The sequence below is a fragment of the Aulonocara stuartgranti genome (assembly GCF_965226115.1).
Source record: "Aulonocara stuartgranti genome assembly, chromosome: 5".
NCBI classification, from domain to species: domain Eukaryota; kingdom Metazoa; phylum Chordata; class Actinopteri; order Cichliformes; family Cichlidae; genus Aulonocara; species Aulonocara stuartgranti.
The window spans coordinates 3,417,240-3,436,671 of NC_138943.1; the positions used below are offsets into that span (position 1 = coordinate 3,417,240).

Sequence of the window (19,432 nt, forward strand, 5' to 3'; positions counted from 1 at the left end):
AGACAGAGACTCTTCTTGTTGTAACTAAAAGTCTTTTTGTAAACGATTGGTTGGGTAATTCTCTTTGTATCATCAGTTCTCTGATCTCTCCTTCATCCCAGGTTAAGATGTCAGTCGAGTTTTCGATACCACCTTAAATTTTGAAACACATATCAATAATCACAGCCTGGATATTTCTGCTTATGTAATATCAGTCGGTTGTGTCCGTCCCTCACAGCTAGCAGTACTGCTATTCTTGTACATGTGCTGGTTACATCTTAGATTGATTATTGTAATTCTGTCCTCTCTGCTTTACTGCACAAAAGTCTCCATAGACTTCAAATTGTTCGAAACTGTTTATGCCATTTCTTGAACATATAACTGCTGTGCTCCAGCAGTTTGATTGGAAGCCTGCAAAATATTGCTTCATTTTAAGATTCTGCTTCTGATTTTGAAGCCTCTTCATTACCTCTGATGTGCACATCAGTATTCCCTCCTGTAGATCCTCCTATGTTACCCTCACTTTACCACGGGATTTAAAGATTTCACTTTTTTCTCTCTCTTGATTTGTATTGTTGACTTTGTAATTTTATGATGTATTGATGTAAAGTTACTTTTTGCGTCCTATGATTCAGAATGATGATTCAGTCAGCAGCCCGTACTTTGAAAAAGACCAAAGCTATGATCTGTGATGAAAGAAAAACTGGGAAAGTGGTAACATGATAAGAAATGTAATGGATGAATGCTTAATTTCATCATACAGAAAGGATTTCTGCATCAATCCTGCAGCACAAACGTGAGGTAATGGAGGAACAATGGCATTACAAGTGCTCAATTACAGCGCTGACTGCGCAACCAAAGCTCAGCTGAAAGTAGATTAGATTAGACAGAATTGTAGTTTGTAAGGACAACAGAAGGGAACACGCTCATTGTTTTTCTCCTGATTGGAAGCAGACACCACATGTCCCAGAGTGATTACCTGGAACTTTGATCTCTGGCCCACAGATCACCACACACCAAAACCTAAACGGTTTCTGCTGAAAATCACACAGCTGCTGGAGCTCGAGCGGTGTGTGTCGGAGGAATCCCGAGTTGCTCTGACATTACCACTCACTGGATGGTTTTCATGCTTTTCTTCCTATCAAAGAGTTCAGTGCTCCATGATAACACACCCATCATCATATGTGGTAACACAAATACACACACACATTCTCTTGATACTTGCAGTCTCTAATCACCGTGTTATTTTGATTCCACTGTTATGAATGTACCCATTGGTATTATGTTGTGGTATTTGTGGGAAAACACAAGAAAAGAAAGTTCCTGTATAGTTTTACAGATGTTTTCTGGTGAATACTTTCATTTCTCCCGAGTTAATCAGGATCGTAAACACAGTTTTCTTTTCCCTTTCTCAACATCTGTTATAAATCTGTAACTTTATGTTGACGTGACCTTTAATGGAAAGATAAGAAGCCAGTTTGTGTCTTACCTTCTGCAGCCACTGTGTGTTGTTCTCCATCGTGCTCTCCAGGTGTTGCAGTTTCTGAGCCGACCATTCGCTGTCAGCAGGCGGCGAGTCTCTCTGAACGACACCCGGCCCGCCCTGAAAGCCACCATAGTGTTGCGTCTGTGATGGCGACCCTCCACCGGGGCATCCGTCCAGCTCTGGCAGGATGAAGGTGTAGCTGCACTGGCCGTGCTGGATGCGGTGCAACTTCCTCCTTTTCTCGCCGGCGCCGCCACCACTTCCTCCTCTCCTTCTTCCAGATACTCCTCGTTCTGCGCTGCCTGCATCAATGACAGCTGACAAAGTCCAAAGGAGCAGAAGGACCAGCAACCCCCGGCTGAGACTTAAGCCTTTCATGACACTCTCTTTAATTATATGAAATTGTTTATTTCTCAGTGCAGAAGAGGGTCAAAGGAAGCTCATTCACACTCTGACCCCGATTAAGTTTAGGAAAACGTCTGTGTGCAGGATATGAACAAGAGTGTCAGCACAGTCTGTCGTTAGTTTGATCTCCTCTGTTTCAATCACAGTTTTTGGAAAAGAAAGCCGAAAGCATCTCTGGCCTCACACTGAATGGTCTCCTTCATTTGTGGTGACGATGTCCAAGGATTCCTCCCTCCTCTGTCTTCGTTGTTTGGTCGTAATCGTGTTTTCTGAGGCCGGGTTCTTCAAGGTAATAAAGACTTTTTAGGGCTCATATATTAGCTCAACTGATCAGCTGTTGCATGTTTTTTCCTTAAGGTATCAGGTGCAGATCCAGATCCACTCTGCAAAAAAAATGGAAGAACCCAAAGCTACAAATTTAAAAGCAGAAGTAATGTGAAGATGATGAGCAGTTGTGTCCAAACAGTCTGTGAAGCTGAAGAGCTAAATATCTTTGTACTCCCACTCTTCTCTGGTGGCTCCAGTTTTAGAAGTGGCTGAAGGGAATTGCCTCTGCCCCCTTCTTATCTGCGCTGGCTGAGAAGAGGAGGAATGAGAGAGAGAAGAGGGGAGAGAGGAGGGGGGAGAGAGAGAAAGGACGGAGGAGGAGAGGGAGGAGTGGACGGACAGGAGACCTGAGGGAGGTCTGTTAGAGTACCCTCTCTCTGTTAGTGGGCTGAGACGAAATGAAAGGAGGAAGGAAGGAAAGAGTGAGAAGTAGCCAGAAAAGAAGAAGAAATGTGAAGATTAAGGGAGTGAAAAAGAGTCAGATAAGGAATACAAATGCTGAGAAAGACAAAGTTTGAAAAGAAACTTAACTGCTGACAGACAGAGAAAAGACACTGAGAAAGAACGTGATAGAAGAAGAAAGAGAGATCTAAAAGAGGCTCCTGTAATCTTCTTTCCTGACTGATCTCTCAGTTCTGAAGAAAATCCTGATGCCTTGTATGGTCATTCAAACGGAGCTGGCAGCCAGAGACATTTCACTTTGTCCACTAAACACAACCATGCTCAGGGGCATCGTGGGACATCAGGAGGCCAAGGAAACCCACGCAGTCTACGTACTTAAAGCTGAAACGCTCTCTCAGTCGCAGGATGTACCTCCTCAACGCCTCTCATCTGTCCACATGGAACCACATACAAAGATTAGTTCCAGACTGATGGCTTTGTCCCCGGATGATGAAACACAAGCTCTACATGTGGCGGGACAATGTGCGCTGTCAGTTACAGAGTTTATTTGCACAGTGACAAACTGTTTTGCAGAACGCAGATAAAATTCTTTGATACGAGCCACGAGACAAACAGATTTCTGCGAGAGAATGAAGCCTCCAAAACAGGTTTAGAATGGCAGCTCAGCGTTAGGCGATCAAAGATTGAATGATTCTGTTTTGAAGACTGTGTTTCTGCAAAGATAAAGAGCTGCTCCCAACATCTTACCACCGACAAGTTATTTATTTTGACATAAAGCAGTCCTATTTTCAGCCCGGCCTGACCCTGAGCCTGGTGCACAGAGCTGCACAACATAGAAGAGTCCTCTAATTGCATCATTTCTGTTTATGTTTTAAGAGGAAAATGTTTTTTATTGTGGGATTGTTTCGGTCTCACTTATTCTCATTCTTTTATTTCATCTGCTTTTCTGTCTGCTCATGTATGGTACAGGTTTTTGTTACGTTCTCATTTATTCATGGACAGATTTTGTTTATTTGTGATGAACTCTGACCCAAACAAAGCTGTAAAAAATGCTAATGGTTGATGAATACCCCTGAAAAGCATGATGTTTCATATAATCCTTATATTATCCTCAATATGTGGTGTGATCGCAGTCAGTGAAAAATAATAGAGATACATACTGTCCTGCCCCTAAATTGCTCTTGCTTTCAGTTTAATATTAAATAATAAACTAAGTTATTAGAGAGGAAGTACTGTGGCGGTTTATTCAGAACATGCAAATCTGAGAATTAGCACATCTGCACAACCCTGATTGTTTTTTTCTTTCGTGTCACTTGTATTGATCAGAGTTTGGTGCTACACTTGCTAACTGATTTTCTGTCTCACTATCTGCTCCAAACAGTACGTCTTTAGATCTTTTAATCAATGTAAACACTGTGGACACTGATCTTTACTTAACCCTCATCCTATGTGAGAGTGAATGAATAGTGGCATTGTAAAGCGCTTTGGGTGCCTTGAAAAGCGCTATATAAATCCAATCCATTATTATTATTATTATTGACATATTTTACATACATACTGGACCACAGACTGGGTTTACTCAGGACCCCAAGAATAATTGACTGTGAGACACAATCATAATAGAAAAATAAAAATGATAGCACATCTCATTTTTTCTCTAAGTTATGTAATGCCATCTTTCATTATTATTATTATTATTACAAAGTTACTATTCATTTGCATATGTCATAAAATTATAATCTAAACTTTTCTATAATACAATTTGCAGCTTCTATCCCATCTACAGTCCATTTTATTACTTAAACTTTGACTCTTAGTTTGCAGAAATTTCAAGTAAACATTATTTGTTGGAGTTATTTGATGAAACCTGTTCACGGGTCATTTTAACCACAGTATAAAATAACTGAAACAAACACACAACCAGACAGCCCAGAGATCTAATCTCTCCCGCATGTCCTGGGTCTGCCCTGGGGCCTCCCCACCTCCTTACCTCCTCCCGCTGCCCCTGTCCAAAACGTTTCACCCTGAAGGCTTTCTCGTCCCCTCGGCTGGCTTCTTTGGCTTCGTCCCTCCCAAATGACCAAACTCCTCACCTTATCTCTTTCTTTTCTTTTCTTTTTTTTTGCCTGTCCCATTTGGTTCTTTAGCCGTCAGAATTGTTGTCTGAAGACCAACAAGGATACCCAATGGATTTACTTTGCCAAATGGATCATCACGGCCATGCCGTATTAGTCCATTTGATCGACCTTTGTTGTTATTATTTATTTTATTTTATTTTCAGTTGTTACAGACGGGACAGACATGACTGAGGGATAGGAAAGGGAGAAAGAAAGATGAAGGAAAAGAAAAACAGAAGGGGAGAGGGACAGTGAGAGAGGGCACTATTTTTTCAATCACTACCTGGAGATCATAAAATCTTTGTGATCAGCTCTGTCTTCACCAGCACACCGGTACAGTGTTCATGTTACTGTAGATGCTACACCAATCCATCTGTCAATCTCTCACTCCACTCTCCCTTCACTTGGGTGCAAGACCTTAAACAGGCACTTAAGCAAGTACTTAAACTCAGAAACTTGGGGAAACGACTCATCCCTGAACAGAAGTGGGCACTCCATCCTTTTCCAGCTGAGGACCATTTCTCATCCCAGCCATTTGATACTCAGTTGCAAACCACCCCACTGCAAGTTGGAGGTCGTCTTTTGATGAAGCCAACACAGCCATCATTTGCAAAAAAAGCAGAGATAAGACCCTGAGACCACTGAACCCTCCAAACCTTGGCTGAGCCTAGAAACTCTGCCCATAAATATTGTGACTAGAGTCGGTGACAGAGGGCAGCCCCGTCTGCCCAGACTGACTTATTACCGGCGGTGCAAACTAAGCTCTCACTGTGGCCGTACACGGAACAGAACTGACTGAAAACAACTGAGATAATCAGACACAACAGTCAATTATAGCATCCAGTTTACCTCATGCAATACTCGGTGACATGGTGGCATGTTACATGCAGAGCAGCCAGGCTTCATGTTTATGATTCAGATGCAAAGGTAAAATCTCTCCAGCTCTCCTTTTTGTGTGTGGCATGACCAGGGCATGCCCCAGCTCCCTCAGGTACAGTAAATCCAGTCATATGCCCAACGTTCTAATAACCTCCAGTTTGAGAAGTTCCATATTCAGATGGTGAAGGCAGCAATGGCAGCTTTTCTTCTTTAAAATGACAGTGTCCCAATCCACCCTGACTGTGTCGTTATGTCTTTATGTTTAGGAGCCATTGTAAATATAAGATCTCCAGTGTGGTTTTGTTTCCTCCTTTGCTTCAAATCACGGTGGAAGAGCCTTAGAACCAGAGAAATCAGTCTGTACATGGTCTTTTATTTTGAAAATTCACCAGCGTGTTTGAGCTACTACTCTGCTAAACTTCCTCCCCTGATCGCTTCAGCTTCACGCTGAACAATAGGCTTGGGCATTTTTACTGATTCAGAAAGCCAAGCAGCTTTTCTGAGCCTTCCAAAATCAGCAGCTTATTCTGTGAGCAGGGGAAAACTTCCAAGGGGAAGTGTCTACAAAGCTTACCCTGTAGGGATTAGAAAAAAGTTGAGAAGAAGTAAAACTAAACAGGAAACTTGAGAACCAAAGATTACAAAATAAAACAGGAAATGAAAGGACAGCAGTCAATACAAAACTTTCGGATAAAACAAAGGTTACTTTATGCATCTTTTGTTCTGGAAAAACTGTTTCTCATTATTTTAACAACGTTAAAGAAGTAGACATGGATGTCATGACGCAACTACAAAGCCTCCCTCGGTGAATAAGTAAACTAAATTTGATGAGTCAGCTTGGAAGGTTGTTCCTCACTGTCAGTGGAAAATTTGTCAAGTTACTGAAATCAGATCATATCTCATACAGGCAACTTTTGTGGAGCCAGTAAATCTTGGGGAGAAGATTGGAACAACATGCTATAAGATACTCCTGTCCTGTCCAACTCTGGGTCGTGCTGGTACTCGTCTGGACTTTTTTCAGGCTGATATCAGAGGCAGCAGAGGGCACATGAGTCATGAACCAGCCCTTTCACCTTCTCTCTGTGGGGACGGATGGAAGAATGAGATCTTTCCAGTCTCCTTTTTGTCCCTTTTATAAACTTCATGTTTATCTTTATTTGTTGGTCTGGCTTCTTTCTTCTCTGACCTTTCGTGTTATTGGATGCATGAAGTTTGGTAGTTTAGTCATGTTGTCGCAGCTTTCATGACTGAGTGTTTCCGACTCTCTGATGATGTTTGTCAGAGACCGATTGGGCCAAAAATGAAGACTTTGTGTATCTAATCTATATTGGGACAAAACCATAATGCTGTTTCCATTACATGTTTGAGAAGAAACAGCGATAATCTTTATTTTTGTCTAATGTAGTTTGACTTCTTCACCATGAACTCAGTCGCATCACACGTTTAATGCTTTGTTTTGATTTTACTTGATGTACTTTTAAATATCTCACATCATTTAGTTATGTTATTTCCCATCCATTTATCGAGCCAGAAAAGATTACTAGAGATAAAGCGACAGAGGGGCAAATGAAAACTGGACAAAATAAGGAGAGCCGTGGAGACAAAAAGATTCATTGAAACACAGATTCAGGCAAACAGAGACAGAAAAGAAGGAGAGCGGAGGATTTCCTGTCTCGAGGTTTCAGACGATGAGTCTGTGAGAGAATAGGCATCCTGCCGCTTGTGAAGTTTTACTACAATCTGGAGGATCATTCACTGCCCAACAGAGAAGAGAACAGACAAATATGACGTGCATTTCACATTTGCACTGAATGATTAAATATTCTGTGCATTTCTGCATGTTTAACAGTCAAAGAATTCAAAGATGAGGCACAAAGTTAACTTCCAATTAATACAGTTAGACTCCAAGTCTCTGACATCAGGAGCTCCGTCTGGTTATAACCTGATTCACTTGTGCCTTGAACTGTTGTTGTGTTTTGGTGCTATATAAATACAATTGAATTGAATTGAACTTGTTGATGATTGTTTTTGTAGTTGACCACTGGTCACTAGAGTGGTCATTCAATGTGACTCAGTGATACTCGTAAATGTTTGAGATATAATTCTTTGCTTTTTTACACGCCGTGCATTGCTATACTTTACTTTAATTTGCTTTGCTCTTTGGACTACTTTTGGAGGTTGATCTGATATATCAACGATCAACAGACCCTGACCCTAACCCTAACCGTAACCCTTTAATAAACAGTAAGCAGAATTGATATTGTCCTTGCAACATTGGAATTTCATAAATGCACGAATGGCTTGGCGCGCAAAGGAATAACGTCACAACAATGTGATTGGTCACTTGCAATGTTGAACCTGGAACAACATTTTCATGATGGTCTGGGAACAACACCAACACGAGGATATCAGATCATCCACTTTTGGATTATTCAACAAATACACAACAACACCAACAAGCATTTGAACCCCAGATGCATTCATCTGTATGTGTGTGTGATTTAAATGTTTATTCAAAAATAAAATGCTGCGACTGCTCAGTCAGAGTAGAAAATAAAGTGAATTTGAGCCTCTCTGTCACCTGTTTATAGACAAGCTTCAATTGGAGTTGGCACACGCTCCACCTCACTGCTAGCTTTCTATTAGCATCATAGATTGTAGAGTTGTTTGCATTCGTAGGTGTCTCTCGAGCTTTAATGTCATATTTACAGGTGTAGATTGTTCTTTCAGGATTGAGTACAGTTTGTTCTTTGCATCACGTTGTTTTCACTTCTCAAAAGTCATAGATCTCTCTGCACATCAAACGATTTAAGCTCAAATGATTATTACTGAAGGCATGTTTAAAGATCCTCCTTTTCTATCCAACTGTCAAAGGAATAATTGTTTATTCATTGATTAGTACCGTAATATAACAGCTAAATTTATTACAGTAATGTGTTATAGTACTGTATCCTTGGTTAAAGTTAACTATCCAGATACATTTTAAGATATTTTATTTAAAAAAACAAGTAGAAAATTTTTAACTTGCACTGAATTCATGTGAAATTAAACACCTTCATCTTCTATGTGTTTCTACAGAATTCATCGTTTTAGCTGACAATAAGGGATAAAATCCATAAAAATCCAACATGATGTTTCACACTGTAGGTGAACTTTGTAAAGTATCAAGTATAAATATAAAAAAAATAGACAAGCATTATAGACAGGATATATAAATGTTTAAAGTCTACATCAGGTTCATAAGTGTACATTTCAAAATGTAAAACATATATCTGATTATTTTTGACACAAACATTAGCACACAAAATCCAGCCCTTTGTTGTGTCCTGTCTATTTATTCAGTGCCAATCTTTGCTGTTTCTACTGTGTGAGAAAAAAACACACTTGTAATCACTGCAGATGAACAAACACATGGCTTTTCTCACATTGCTTGGAAAGGTTGAATCTAAACAGAACTCAATTAAAGCTGTCGCTACCAGCTGTGACAACACTGCATTTAAGTTTACTGTAGCAGCTCCACCTGCTGCTGTCTAATAACCAGGTGATGGACATTCAGACGTTTCTGCCAGCACCACATTTAACGGGGTTTGGTCCTTTGTGCTACATGGCACGATGAACTGGAGGGAGGCCAAGGTCTCAAAGGCACAAAACAACAAGTCCAGATGATGTTGGTTGTTAAGGCAAACATGGCACACAGTGTAATGGTACCAGAGACAGCACACAGCCAAAGATTTTATGTTCGAGCCAGGAAAGCTGAACACAAACCTAAACAACAGCAGGGCACTTTTACCACATCCAGCACTCAATGCCAAATAACCGCACCAGAGGATGGAGACGTGTTCGCTTACACCAAAAACACGAAGAAAAGTTTAAATGGAAGAAAAAGCTGCACTTCAGAGTGTTTGTTTGAATCAAAGACTAAGTCCTTACTTAGATGAAGTGAAATTGTTTGAAGAGAATGCATTATATCTTTGCTTATTTTCTGTTATATAGCCATACAGTTGGAGGATGATCATATTAAACATGTAACAAGTAATCCATGTAATCCTCAGGCTTTTCTTCTCTTGTAGAACCAGTTCACCCCCGAAAAGGTGCTAGAAAGAGGGAGGTAAAGTGACAACATTAAAAGTAAGCAAATAAATATCAAATGTCCATGCCATCGGAGATGTGAGCGGAGGAGGTGAGGAAAGGATGTGATGTGAAAGGAGATGAGGTAAAGGGGACAAAACACAAAACATGACACATGATTCCTTGCATCTTCATTTTAAAGTGATGCCAATTAAAAAGCTGCACCACAAAAGGTTTTTGTTACAGCCCAACACTTGATGTCAAATGTAACAAATGTAGCAAATCTAACAAATGTAACATCTGTAACAATCTAACAAAGATCACAATATTCTTATCTTTAAGGTCAGTTTTAATTAAAGCAACTTTTGGATTACAAGGAGGAGTTGTTCAAAGAGTAATGCCCACTGATTTTCTATTAAAGCTTTGTCCCATGACTGTTTTTTATATTCTGAAGGTAAAAGGATACACCTGCATACACAACAAGATGCAGGACACAAATAGTCTTGTAGTAAAACAGGAAATAACCAAAAACATAACTGATACTGAAACACAAGACTAATCCTAAAGTAAGGACAGGGGAACGGTGCATATAAAAAGAGTAACAGTATGTCTGGAGCTCTATCACTGTGCACTGCAGCATGTGTAATACCGTGTGTCCACACAGTGACTGGCGGGCACAGTCAGCAGGGTGTGGAATAATGTCTGAACCTGCTGGTACTATGATGCTGTGATGGACGAGGTGATGATCCTCTGCACACTTTCTAACAGTCAGCACCTGCAAAAACAGTGACAGGCTGCAACCTGAGAAGCTTTGACTCATTAAAGGAAATAACAGAGGGAAGGTTTTACACATGCAAACTGGATGGAAGAATGGATTGATGACAGGATGAATGGATAGTTTGTGTCTACTTTGCTACGATAAATTCATTACAAAAAAATCTTTCGATCCAATTCAGTTTTATTTAGATCGCACTAGTGGCACGGTCTTGGGTTTAGGGCCCACTATTTTGAGTTTTTAAAATTTCACTGCTTTTGTTTCTAGTCTATTATTATTATGTTTTGGTTTCCTTGGCGTTTATGAGTTTTTCCTGATTGCTTTTAGTTTCCTGTTGTATTAGTTTATGTCTCTAATTTAATAATAAATGACTTGAGGTTTATTAGCTCCCTTCCTGTTCCGTTTGTCATCTCCCCGTGTTTTGTTCGTTTGTGTCTCTTTGAAGTCGTGTCTCCATGTTTGTTAGTCTTTGTCTCATCTCTCTGTGTCCTCTCTAATGTCCCATGTATGTAGTCGGTCTGGTCTCTGTGTCTTAGTCAGGTTTGCATCTCTGTGTTTAGACCTTCCTGTCTTATTTTGTCACTCTCTTGTCTTGTGTTTAGTTCTACTTGTCTCATCATCTGTGATGTTCCAGGTTTTATCCTCACTGTGTCTTTTCTGCTTGTTACCTGCTAAGTGTGCATATTGTGTCCATCTCCTGCTGTTTGTTGTTGCATGAGGAAGGATGCGCATCCCTTAGGGTTGTGCGATGTGACCAAAATCTCATATCCCGATATAAGACATTTATTGTCCGATAATGATATAAATCACAAAAATTTAACATTTTCTGTAAATTCTGTGAATCTCGGGCAGCTCGACTTGCGTGAAGAAAAAATATTGCCGTAAACAGTTTATTTTGTGACACCACGAAACAAACGATAGATGTTTTTATATCATCATCCGATACATATTGTTATATCGAACAGCCCTAGCGTCCCTCATGCTATGATTCTGATTCATATAGTTTAGTCTTCCTATTCTGGTGATTTATGAGTTTCAGCAATAAACCTATTTATTATTTTCACTCTTTGCTTCCGGAGCCCCTCTTCTGGGTAACTCGCCACACAGCGTTACCCATAACAGCCAAATCACAGCAGCCGCCTCATGATGTTTTATGGACCCTAGCTCATTTTTATGCCATCCATCCATCTTCTTCCACTTTATCCGAGGCCGGCGCAGGGGCAGCAGCCTAAGCAGAGAAGCCCAGACCTCCCTCTCCCCAGCCACCTCCTCTTGCTTATCTGGGGGAACACCAAGACGTTCCCAGGCCAGCCAAGAGATATAATCTCTCCAGCGTGTCTTGGGTCTGTCCCGGGGCCTCCTCCTTCTGGGACATGCCCAGAACACCTCACCCAGGAGGCGCCCAGGAGGCATCCTTGTCAGATGCCCGAAACTCCCCAACTGGCTCCTTTCGATGTGGAGGAGCAGCGGCTCCACTCTGAGCCCCTCCCAATCGACTGAACTTCTCACCCTACCTCTAAGGAAGAGGCCAGCCACCCTTCGGAGGAAGCTCATTTCCGCCGCTTGTATCTTGCTCTTTTGGTGACTACCCACAGCTCATGACCATAGGCAAGGGTAGGGACGTAGATCAATCGGTAAATTGAGAGCTTCGCTTTTATGCTCAGCTCTCTCCTTCATCACGACGGACCGGTGCAGCATCCACATCACTGCGGCTGCAGCACCAATCCGTCTGTCGATCTGTGTGTGACACTGCAGTAAAATGTATATGCTTTAAGCTGCTGTATTGTTGTGTCTTATATTTGTTTACATGTAAGCATTATGAACTGTTTCTGTCATGGTCCAGGGTCTTTGACCTGTTTCAGTTGTTTCATTTGTTGTTTGCTTCTTTGAAAGTATGAGTTAATCATCTTCTAGTTTCTGAACACGTCATTTTCCAGTGAATCTGAGTTTTGTATTTATAGTTGTGGATTTCTGGTCTGTCCTAGTCTCTTCTCTGTGTTTTGTTATTCCTTCAGTCTCCCCGGTCATGTCTCCATGTCTGTTTCTCCTTGGTCTCAGTGTCAAGCTTGTGTGTCTTAGTTTGTTTTTTCAAGTGTGTGTTACTTCTTGTTTTACTCGATGGTCTCCTGTGTATTCTGTTGCTTTTGCTTCCCATGTCTAATTTCTCTGGATTAGTGTCAGCTGTGATCCCACCCTTGGCCTGTTCCCTCGTTATCCTCCTTGTGTATAAATTGTCTGCATTGTCCTCTGTTTTCTGTTATATTCTTCCCATATTTTTTCCTTCTTGTCTTAAAGGTTTGAGTCTTCCTAGTTTTTGTTATTTTGTTCTTTAGTTTAATAAAACTACATATTCGTTTACTCCCTCTCTTCCAAGTCCTGCGTATAGGTCCTACCTCTGCCAGCCACACAGCCGCCATGACAGTTTGATTTTCTGTCATAGAGCAAAGAGGTGAGAAATAGGAGCCGTCTTTGAATATGTAGCAGAAGAACATTCTCACATATCACTAATTATATTTGCCTATGGGAACTGTTCTTCGTCAGTTAATTCAGTTTATTATTGATTGAATTAAGTTATTGTAAATAAAGGGTAGGAGAAATATATAATCATTAAAATAGGGATTATGCTTTTCATATCCACAAGTCCGCTTGAGTCCCAGTGATTTAAATTTCATCATTAGAAGGTTAGCATGATAGTTAGCATGATGATACACAGTGTATTTAATCCATATCCAGACATATCTGATGTTTGCACCGTTTAATCAAGAAAATCAAACAGATTATGTGAATATTCAGTTTTAGCTGGTTGACACATTTTACTCAATCACACAATAACTGCTCACTAATTAAGTACTTTACATTATAATACACCAACTACAAGGACGTCAAGCTAACTTCAAAGGAACGACGACTTGACTGTGTGAGTCTATAACAGAAAATAGCCAAGAACTAACAACAGATTTACATTTGCCGCTGTGATACGCTTTAACTGCAACTTTTAAAATCCCAAACTGTAACTTGTAAGCTGACGTGTACCTCGCTTGAATCAACTACATGTTGCATCAGCACAGCCCACATTGACCGCGGCTTTCCTGTTCAGTGCTCTTGTTTTATCTTGTATATTTCCAAAGGACTTTTTTTTTCTTCAACCAATTTTTGAATCAATTGGAGGAGAACTGATTAGCTTGAAGAGAGAAACTCCACTGACAACTAGTGTTTTGGCCTTGAAGTTGCAGAGAAAACTGAGGTCTACATTCAAGGAAGTGCCAAAGTTAAAATCAAGCTTAAAGAGATTGATAAGATGCAATTTCAATATGAAGATCAACAGGAGACCGAAAATCTGTTTCATCTTCAATGAAAAAATGATCCAACCTACAAATTTGGTCCACTTCAGCCCAGAGTTAACCAAACATCAGTATGATTCTCAAAAAACATTGTATTGTTACCAACTGAACACCGCTGACCATGAGCAGGTATCATTTCAATGGTCTGTTTTTTTTAAAGTTATGTGGTACAGAAAATTCAAAATGTAAAATAAAACTGCCCTGGGGTGTTTTCTGTTTAGCTTTAAAGAGATAATAATGTGATATTTTATGAAGCAGTCTCATTGTTAACGTACAGTAGCATGTAAATTATGATATCTCCTACCGTCAGTGTTTCTGACAGGAATGCTTTCAGTGAGGGAGTAAAAGCATATCTTTCCTTTAAAAAGTGGAATTTACTGCAGTTACATCCTCAGAAAAACCTTTTAGAGTCTAAAAACTTGTCATAAACTGAGGAAGATTTCCCACCACTGGGATAATCATGTTTATACAGCATTATCTGCTTCATTCTAACTGTATCATAGAAGTTATTTAATGTGTGATAACAGCAGCTATGAAGATTAACGAGGTCACTTAGCGAATTAATTATTCAGGAAAATGTTTTAAAAAGGAGTTTTAAAGCGACTGGTGGTAATTCACTAATTAAATCTCTATAATTGGAAAGATGTTGGTGGATTATTAATAAAGAATTTAACACATCCTCGTTTTCAGAGTGTCTGGCTCTGTGGCCAGTCAGTGGCTGGGCTTAGACATGTGGGCAGGGTAAATGTATGTTTGACAGTTATAGAGAGGAATTTGTAGGAGGTCAACCTGCAGCCGGTGGTTCCTGACAGGCTTTTAAATCCTTGTGTAAACACACTACAGCTCCCCAAACTGCAGGGTAACATTAACCCTCATCAATCAAACTTCACCACACACTCTCAACACATCGCAGTGCTTCATGCTACAATCTTAGCACATAGACATTTGCTCTTCAATCATAAAGAAACCTAAAGGTTAATGCTGTTGTAAATCATTCTTCTGCACATTTTCTTTCACAATTAGTGTTGAAAAAAGCCTGAAGATGTATAGTAACTGTACTATAGTGGAAAAGCCTGAACTGTTTGATGAACTGGTTTTATTATTTTCTCATGCTTTTTATCCGTTTAATAGTTGTCTTAATTTGCCGATCTTAATTTTGTTGTTACTTTTTGGATGTTGTTAATTCTGTCAACCTTCAAAATTACAAAATTAACTGTTTTCATTTTCATTTTTCACTGGTTGATTAGCTTCAGGAACCAAATGTATTTGTTTATGGCTCAGTCACAACAGAGTAAAACTAGGATGTCAGTCTCTTTGAGAAAAAATATTTTTCTGCTTTGTGATCAATTGCAAGTAGTTCGGATGAACAAGGTGTGTTAATTGCCGAACATGTTGCAATCAATCTGAATCAGTCTGCAGTAATCAAGGCTTTTTGTCTGTGGCGTGTCTCGTTGTAGTAGGGGACGGGACTCAGCTGTTTATATTCTGGTTGTATTCTGGTTATATTCCTATATAAAAGAAGACAGCTGAGCACATAGTGAGTGGTATTTTCAGTTAAATTGCAGTTCTGCAGCAACTTTGTATTTGCAACTTTGATTTATCAAAGTTAAACACTGTATTATCATAAACGGTTTAGTCGCCATTAGTATGGCGTTATTTTTGTGCCACTATTCTGAGCGCACGTAAAAAAGGTTTGCAGGTGCAAGTGTTGCATTTTGAGGAGAAATTTATTTTGAGTGAAGAAAAGCTGAATTTGAGTGAATTTCCTGTGTGCAAAAAATGTATTTCAGTGTTTGCTATTATCCACACACACAACAGCAGCCCCTCTCGCTCAGTTTTTGCATTTGCTCTCACTCGCAATGTATTGCTCACGCTCTCAACATTTCTGCCCGTGCGCGCTCAATACTTTCTGTACACCATTATATTTGTGCCACAAAACCAGCCAATTACAGACTTGGATGCAAAAATATCTGATTGGCTGTTTTGGTCTCCAATCAGCTCGAAATGCAATATCGCAGAATCCATTTTGTCCAAAACTCAAACGAGGCAGTGGTGGAGGAACACAGAGTGGCGGAGTTTGAAATATTACTTTTTCTGGGTCACAAAATAAACTTTTAAGATATTTTCATGCGAGAATGGTGCTGTGTAAACTTCTAATACCTGCTCGATTCATCAAGACATCACATATTTCCATAATTGCTCTAACGTTTTCGGAGATGCCTGTTACCCACCAGTTGACCGCATAGCTGGACTGGCCATTGGGCATACCGGGCATTTGCCTGGTGGACTGATGGTGATTTTTCATTTTTATGTTTGTTTGTCTTTGTAATGGTATTAACAATGAAAGGTGGTGGATTAGCCAATTGGTCATGATCAACTCTGGGCTGGACCAATTAAAATACATCTGTATTGAGAGGAAAAGGAACGCGATTCGTCCTGTAGTTCAGCTAGAATGAAAAAAAGACAAAGCTGGAGTTATTCTGTCCTTACGTTGCTCAGCTGCCTCTTCTCCCCTCATTCTCTCCCCTCCCTCTCCTGTTGCTACTTCAATCATGAAACTGATCAATGATCAGCTGATCGTCTCTCTTGTTTGTTTATCTCCCACTTTGCGCCAGAAACAGGAAACCAGCGGATGTCGCGCTAAACAACAGCAGCACGTTCAAGTTTGATCAGCTGTTGTTAGAATTTATTTAAAATTAATTTCTAGTATCAGCTGATGTTTGCTGGAGCCACAGAAAGCTGCTGCTCATGATATCGGTTTGGAAACATGAAGGTGATACAAATCATACATATATACCAACAAGACAGTGTACATCACTGTTGCAACAGCGTTTGTTTTAGTTCAAAGGCTTTATGGTTTTTCCTGTAATACCTGGTGGTGTAGTCGGTGATTTTTCTGTCAGTTCAGCCTTTTATATTATGTTTAACCCGAGTGACCACCCGGTCAACTGGTGGGTAACAGGCATCTCCGAAAACGTTAGAGCACTTATGTGATGTCTTGATGAATCGAGCAGGTATTAGAAGTTTACACAGCACCATTCTCGCATGAAAATATCTTAAAAGTTTATTTTGTAACCCAGAAAGAGTAATATTTCAAACTCCGCCACTCTGTGTTCCTCCACCACTGCCTCGTTTGAGTTTTGGACGAAATGGATTCTGGGATATTGCATTTCGTCATTTCGAGCTGATTGGAGACCAAAACAGCCAATCAGATTTTTTTGCATCCAAGTCTGTGATTGGCTGGTTTTGTGGCACAACTATAACGGCGTACACAAAGAGCTGAGCGCGCACGGGCAGAAATGTTGAGAGCGCGAGCAACACATTGTGAGCGAGCGCAAATGCAAAAACTGAGCGAGAGGGGCTGCTGTTGTGTGTGTGGATAATAGCAAACACTGAAATACATTTTTTGCACACAGGAATGAATTTTGTTCACTCAAATTCAGCTTTTCTTCACTCAAAATAAATTTCTCCTCAAAATGCAACACTTGCACCTGCAAACCTTTTTTTTATATGTGCGCTCAGAATAGTGGCGCAAAAATAACGCCATACATTAGAGCCCGCTCTCCCTCCCAATGAATAATATACCGATGATTTGTCACGTCCCGAGACATTCCATGGGAACGCGAAGGTGACCGTCCTCGTTCCTATGCTACACGCCATATTGTGCATGAAATTGAAAAAAATAACGCTTGTATTCCAGCCCTAACCCTAATCTTATCCCTAACGTTAACCACCACCTTAGATAGTTAGAAAGTGTTTTCCACAGCGATTTAAGTGAAATAAACATACATGTGTAGGTTCATTACAAACGGTTATCATGTTTCCTCATTTTTCCAAACTCGTAGGGACGTGTTGGGTGGCCGAAAGCGTAATATACTGACGATTTGTCATCGTAGCATTGTTGCATGTTAAGATGGTGACTGACTGTGAGTGGTCACAGACCTGATCCCTGTCTTTGAAGCAGCAAAACTTTTAAATGCAACAAGAGTCCCTGTTCGCTGCATGCTGTCTTAATAATGTTATTGTTGTAGTCTCCAACCACAGTTTACTTTATTGAGACTGTTGCTTTAGGTTTAGACCTTAGAAATATTTAATTAGCTTTCATGGTATGAAACAGCTGCAACAAACAGGACAAAACACAAACAAGAGGAGAGAGTAAAGAAAAGTTAATGAATAGCAAGAGAATAGAGGAGAGGTGCTCAGTGCATCATGAAAAGTCCCACAGCAGTGTCGACCTATAGCAGCAAAGGTTTAGAGTCACCTGAGCCACACCTAACTGTAAGCTGTAAAGATTTAGGCCAAAAGTACTGCACTAGGTTTTGACAAAAAAGTACAGGGTTAGGAAAAAGTAGGCTTTGATTATATGGATGGATATATGGATTATAACAATCTGCAAGAAGGTTGTCAGTCCCATACGAGTTAACAGGAGTGCCCACTGGTAATTTGTATGAGAGTGATAACCACTGATAACAGCCATTCAGTCTGGTGATGTTTCAAGTGTGTAGAAGATCCCAGCTTAATGACAGACCTACTTTCCAGGTACTTATTATTCTCAAAAAGGAGGCCGTTACCATGATTCCACAGAAAGGAATTAGTTTAGGGACTATCAAAGACCGATGTGCATGGCCTGAAAATACTCATGTACATTTACACTTTGCAAATTTTAGGACATGCTGACAGCACCTAAAGGTTAATAAAACAAGTGTTTGAATGTTGATTTATTAATGTCAGGACTGGCTTTAGCACATAATAAACTCAGAAACTTTACTGCCAAATAGCAACAGGAACAAAAAATAGAAACAAAACAAACATATCATCATGCATGCACTTGCTTGCCTCTTTATAGCCTGTTGTTCATCACTCTAACAGACATCCCTTGTAATTGTTCTTCTCACCAGCAGATCATAAATAACCAATAAATCACAGCCAGAGTCTTTATAAACCAATCAGCTCTGCATGTGTGTGTAGTACAGCACTTGGCTCTGAGGACCCCAAACCATATAAAATCTCTTATCTTATCTATGTTTTCTTTCCAGATTGGCTGGCAGTCACACAGGTTGCAAACACACTCGTAAACCATAAATACACACTCAGCCATTGTTCCATGTTTCCCTTGGAGCAGATGATGTATGTTATCAGACTCCAAAACCATGACATGGGCCAAAAGCCATTAGTGCTGCATGAAAAAAGGGGGTGTCCCTCCTAGTCCACACAGCCAAGATACCCGCTGAGGATTGTCAGGAAAAATTATGCGTAGTATTAGTTATGACAGATGGGTTTAAATTGTAGGTTTCAACACAATCTACACGATCTGCTGGTGATTGTGGAGTTCGTATGAGGACTGTTTGGTCCGCGCATCCCTGTAGGATGCTTCTTTAATGGTGTCTTGTGCAACAGATGCTATTCACTCATTAAACTCCAGTAATGCCCAGTTTCAAACATTCACACACGCTAGTAACATATTGTTACAGTCCATTTCTAGTCTGATCAAACTTTCTCCCTCTTCACTCAATCGTTGTTCATTTATCTCCATTTCTGTGTCAGTACAATTTTCTGTTGGTTCCCAGGCTGGTGCAGCAGGTGGAAGTAAACGCATCATTCAAGTTTAAGGATTTACTGCAAAAGTTAAAAAGCCACTTAAATGGTGGAGGTT

The 19,432-nt window shown here is 40.2% G+C and overlaps 1 protein-coding gene across 2 annotated transcripts in view; it reads right to left on the reverse strand.

Annotated features, from left to right (window-relative positions):
• Window positions 1-2,570, reverse strand: part of angpt4 (angiopoietin 4) — a 71,959-nt gene extending 69,389 nt beyond the window's left edge. The window contains exon 1 of one of the 2 annotated variants that reach the window (XM_082534296.1): window positions 1,469-2,570. In XM_082534296.1, coding sequence (XP_082390422.1) covers window positions 1,469-1,843 — 375 coding nt within the window. In that variant the 5' untranslated portion in view covers window positions 1,844-2,570. The remainder of the gene's footprint in view (window positions 1-1,468) is intronic. The other variant, XM_082534295.1, reaches the window with a different exon arrangement.
• Between the last annotated feature and the right edge of the window lie 16,862 nt (window positions 2,571-19,432).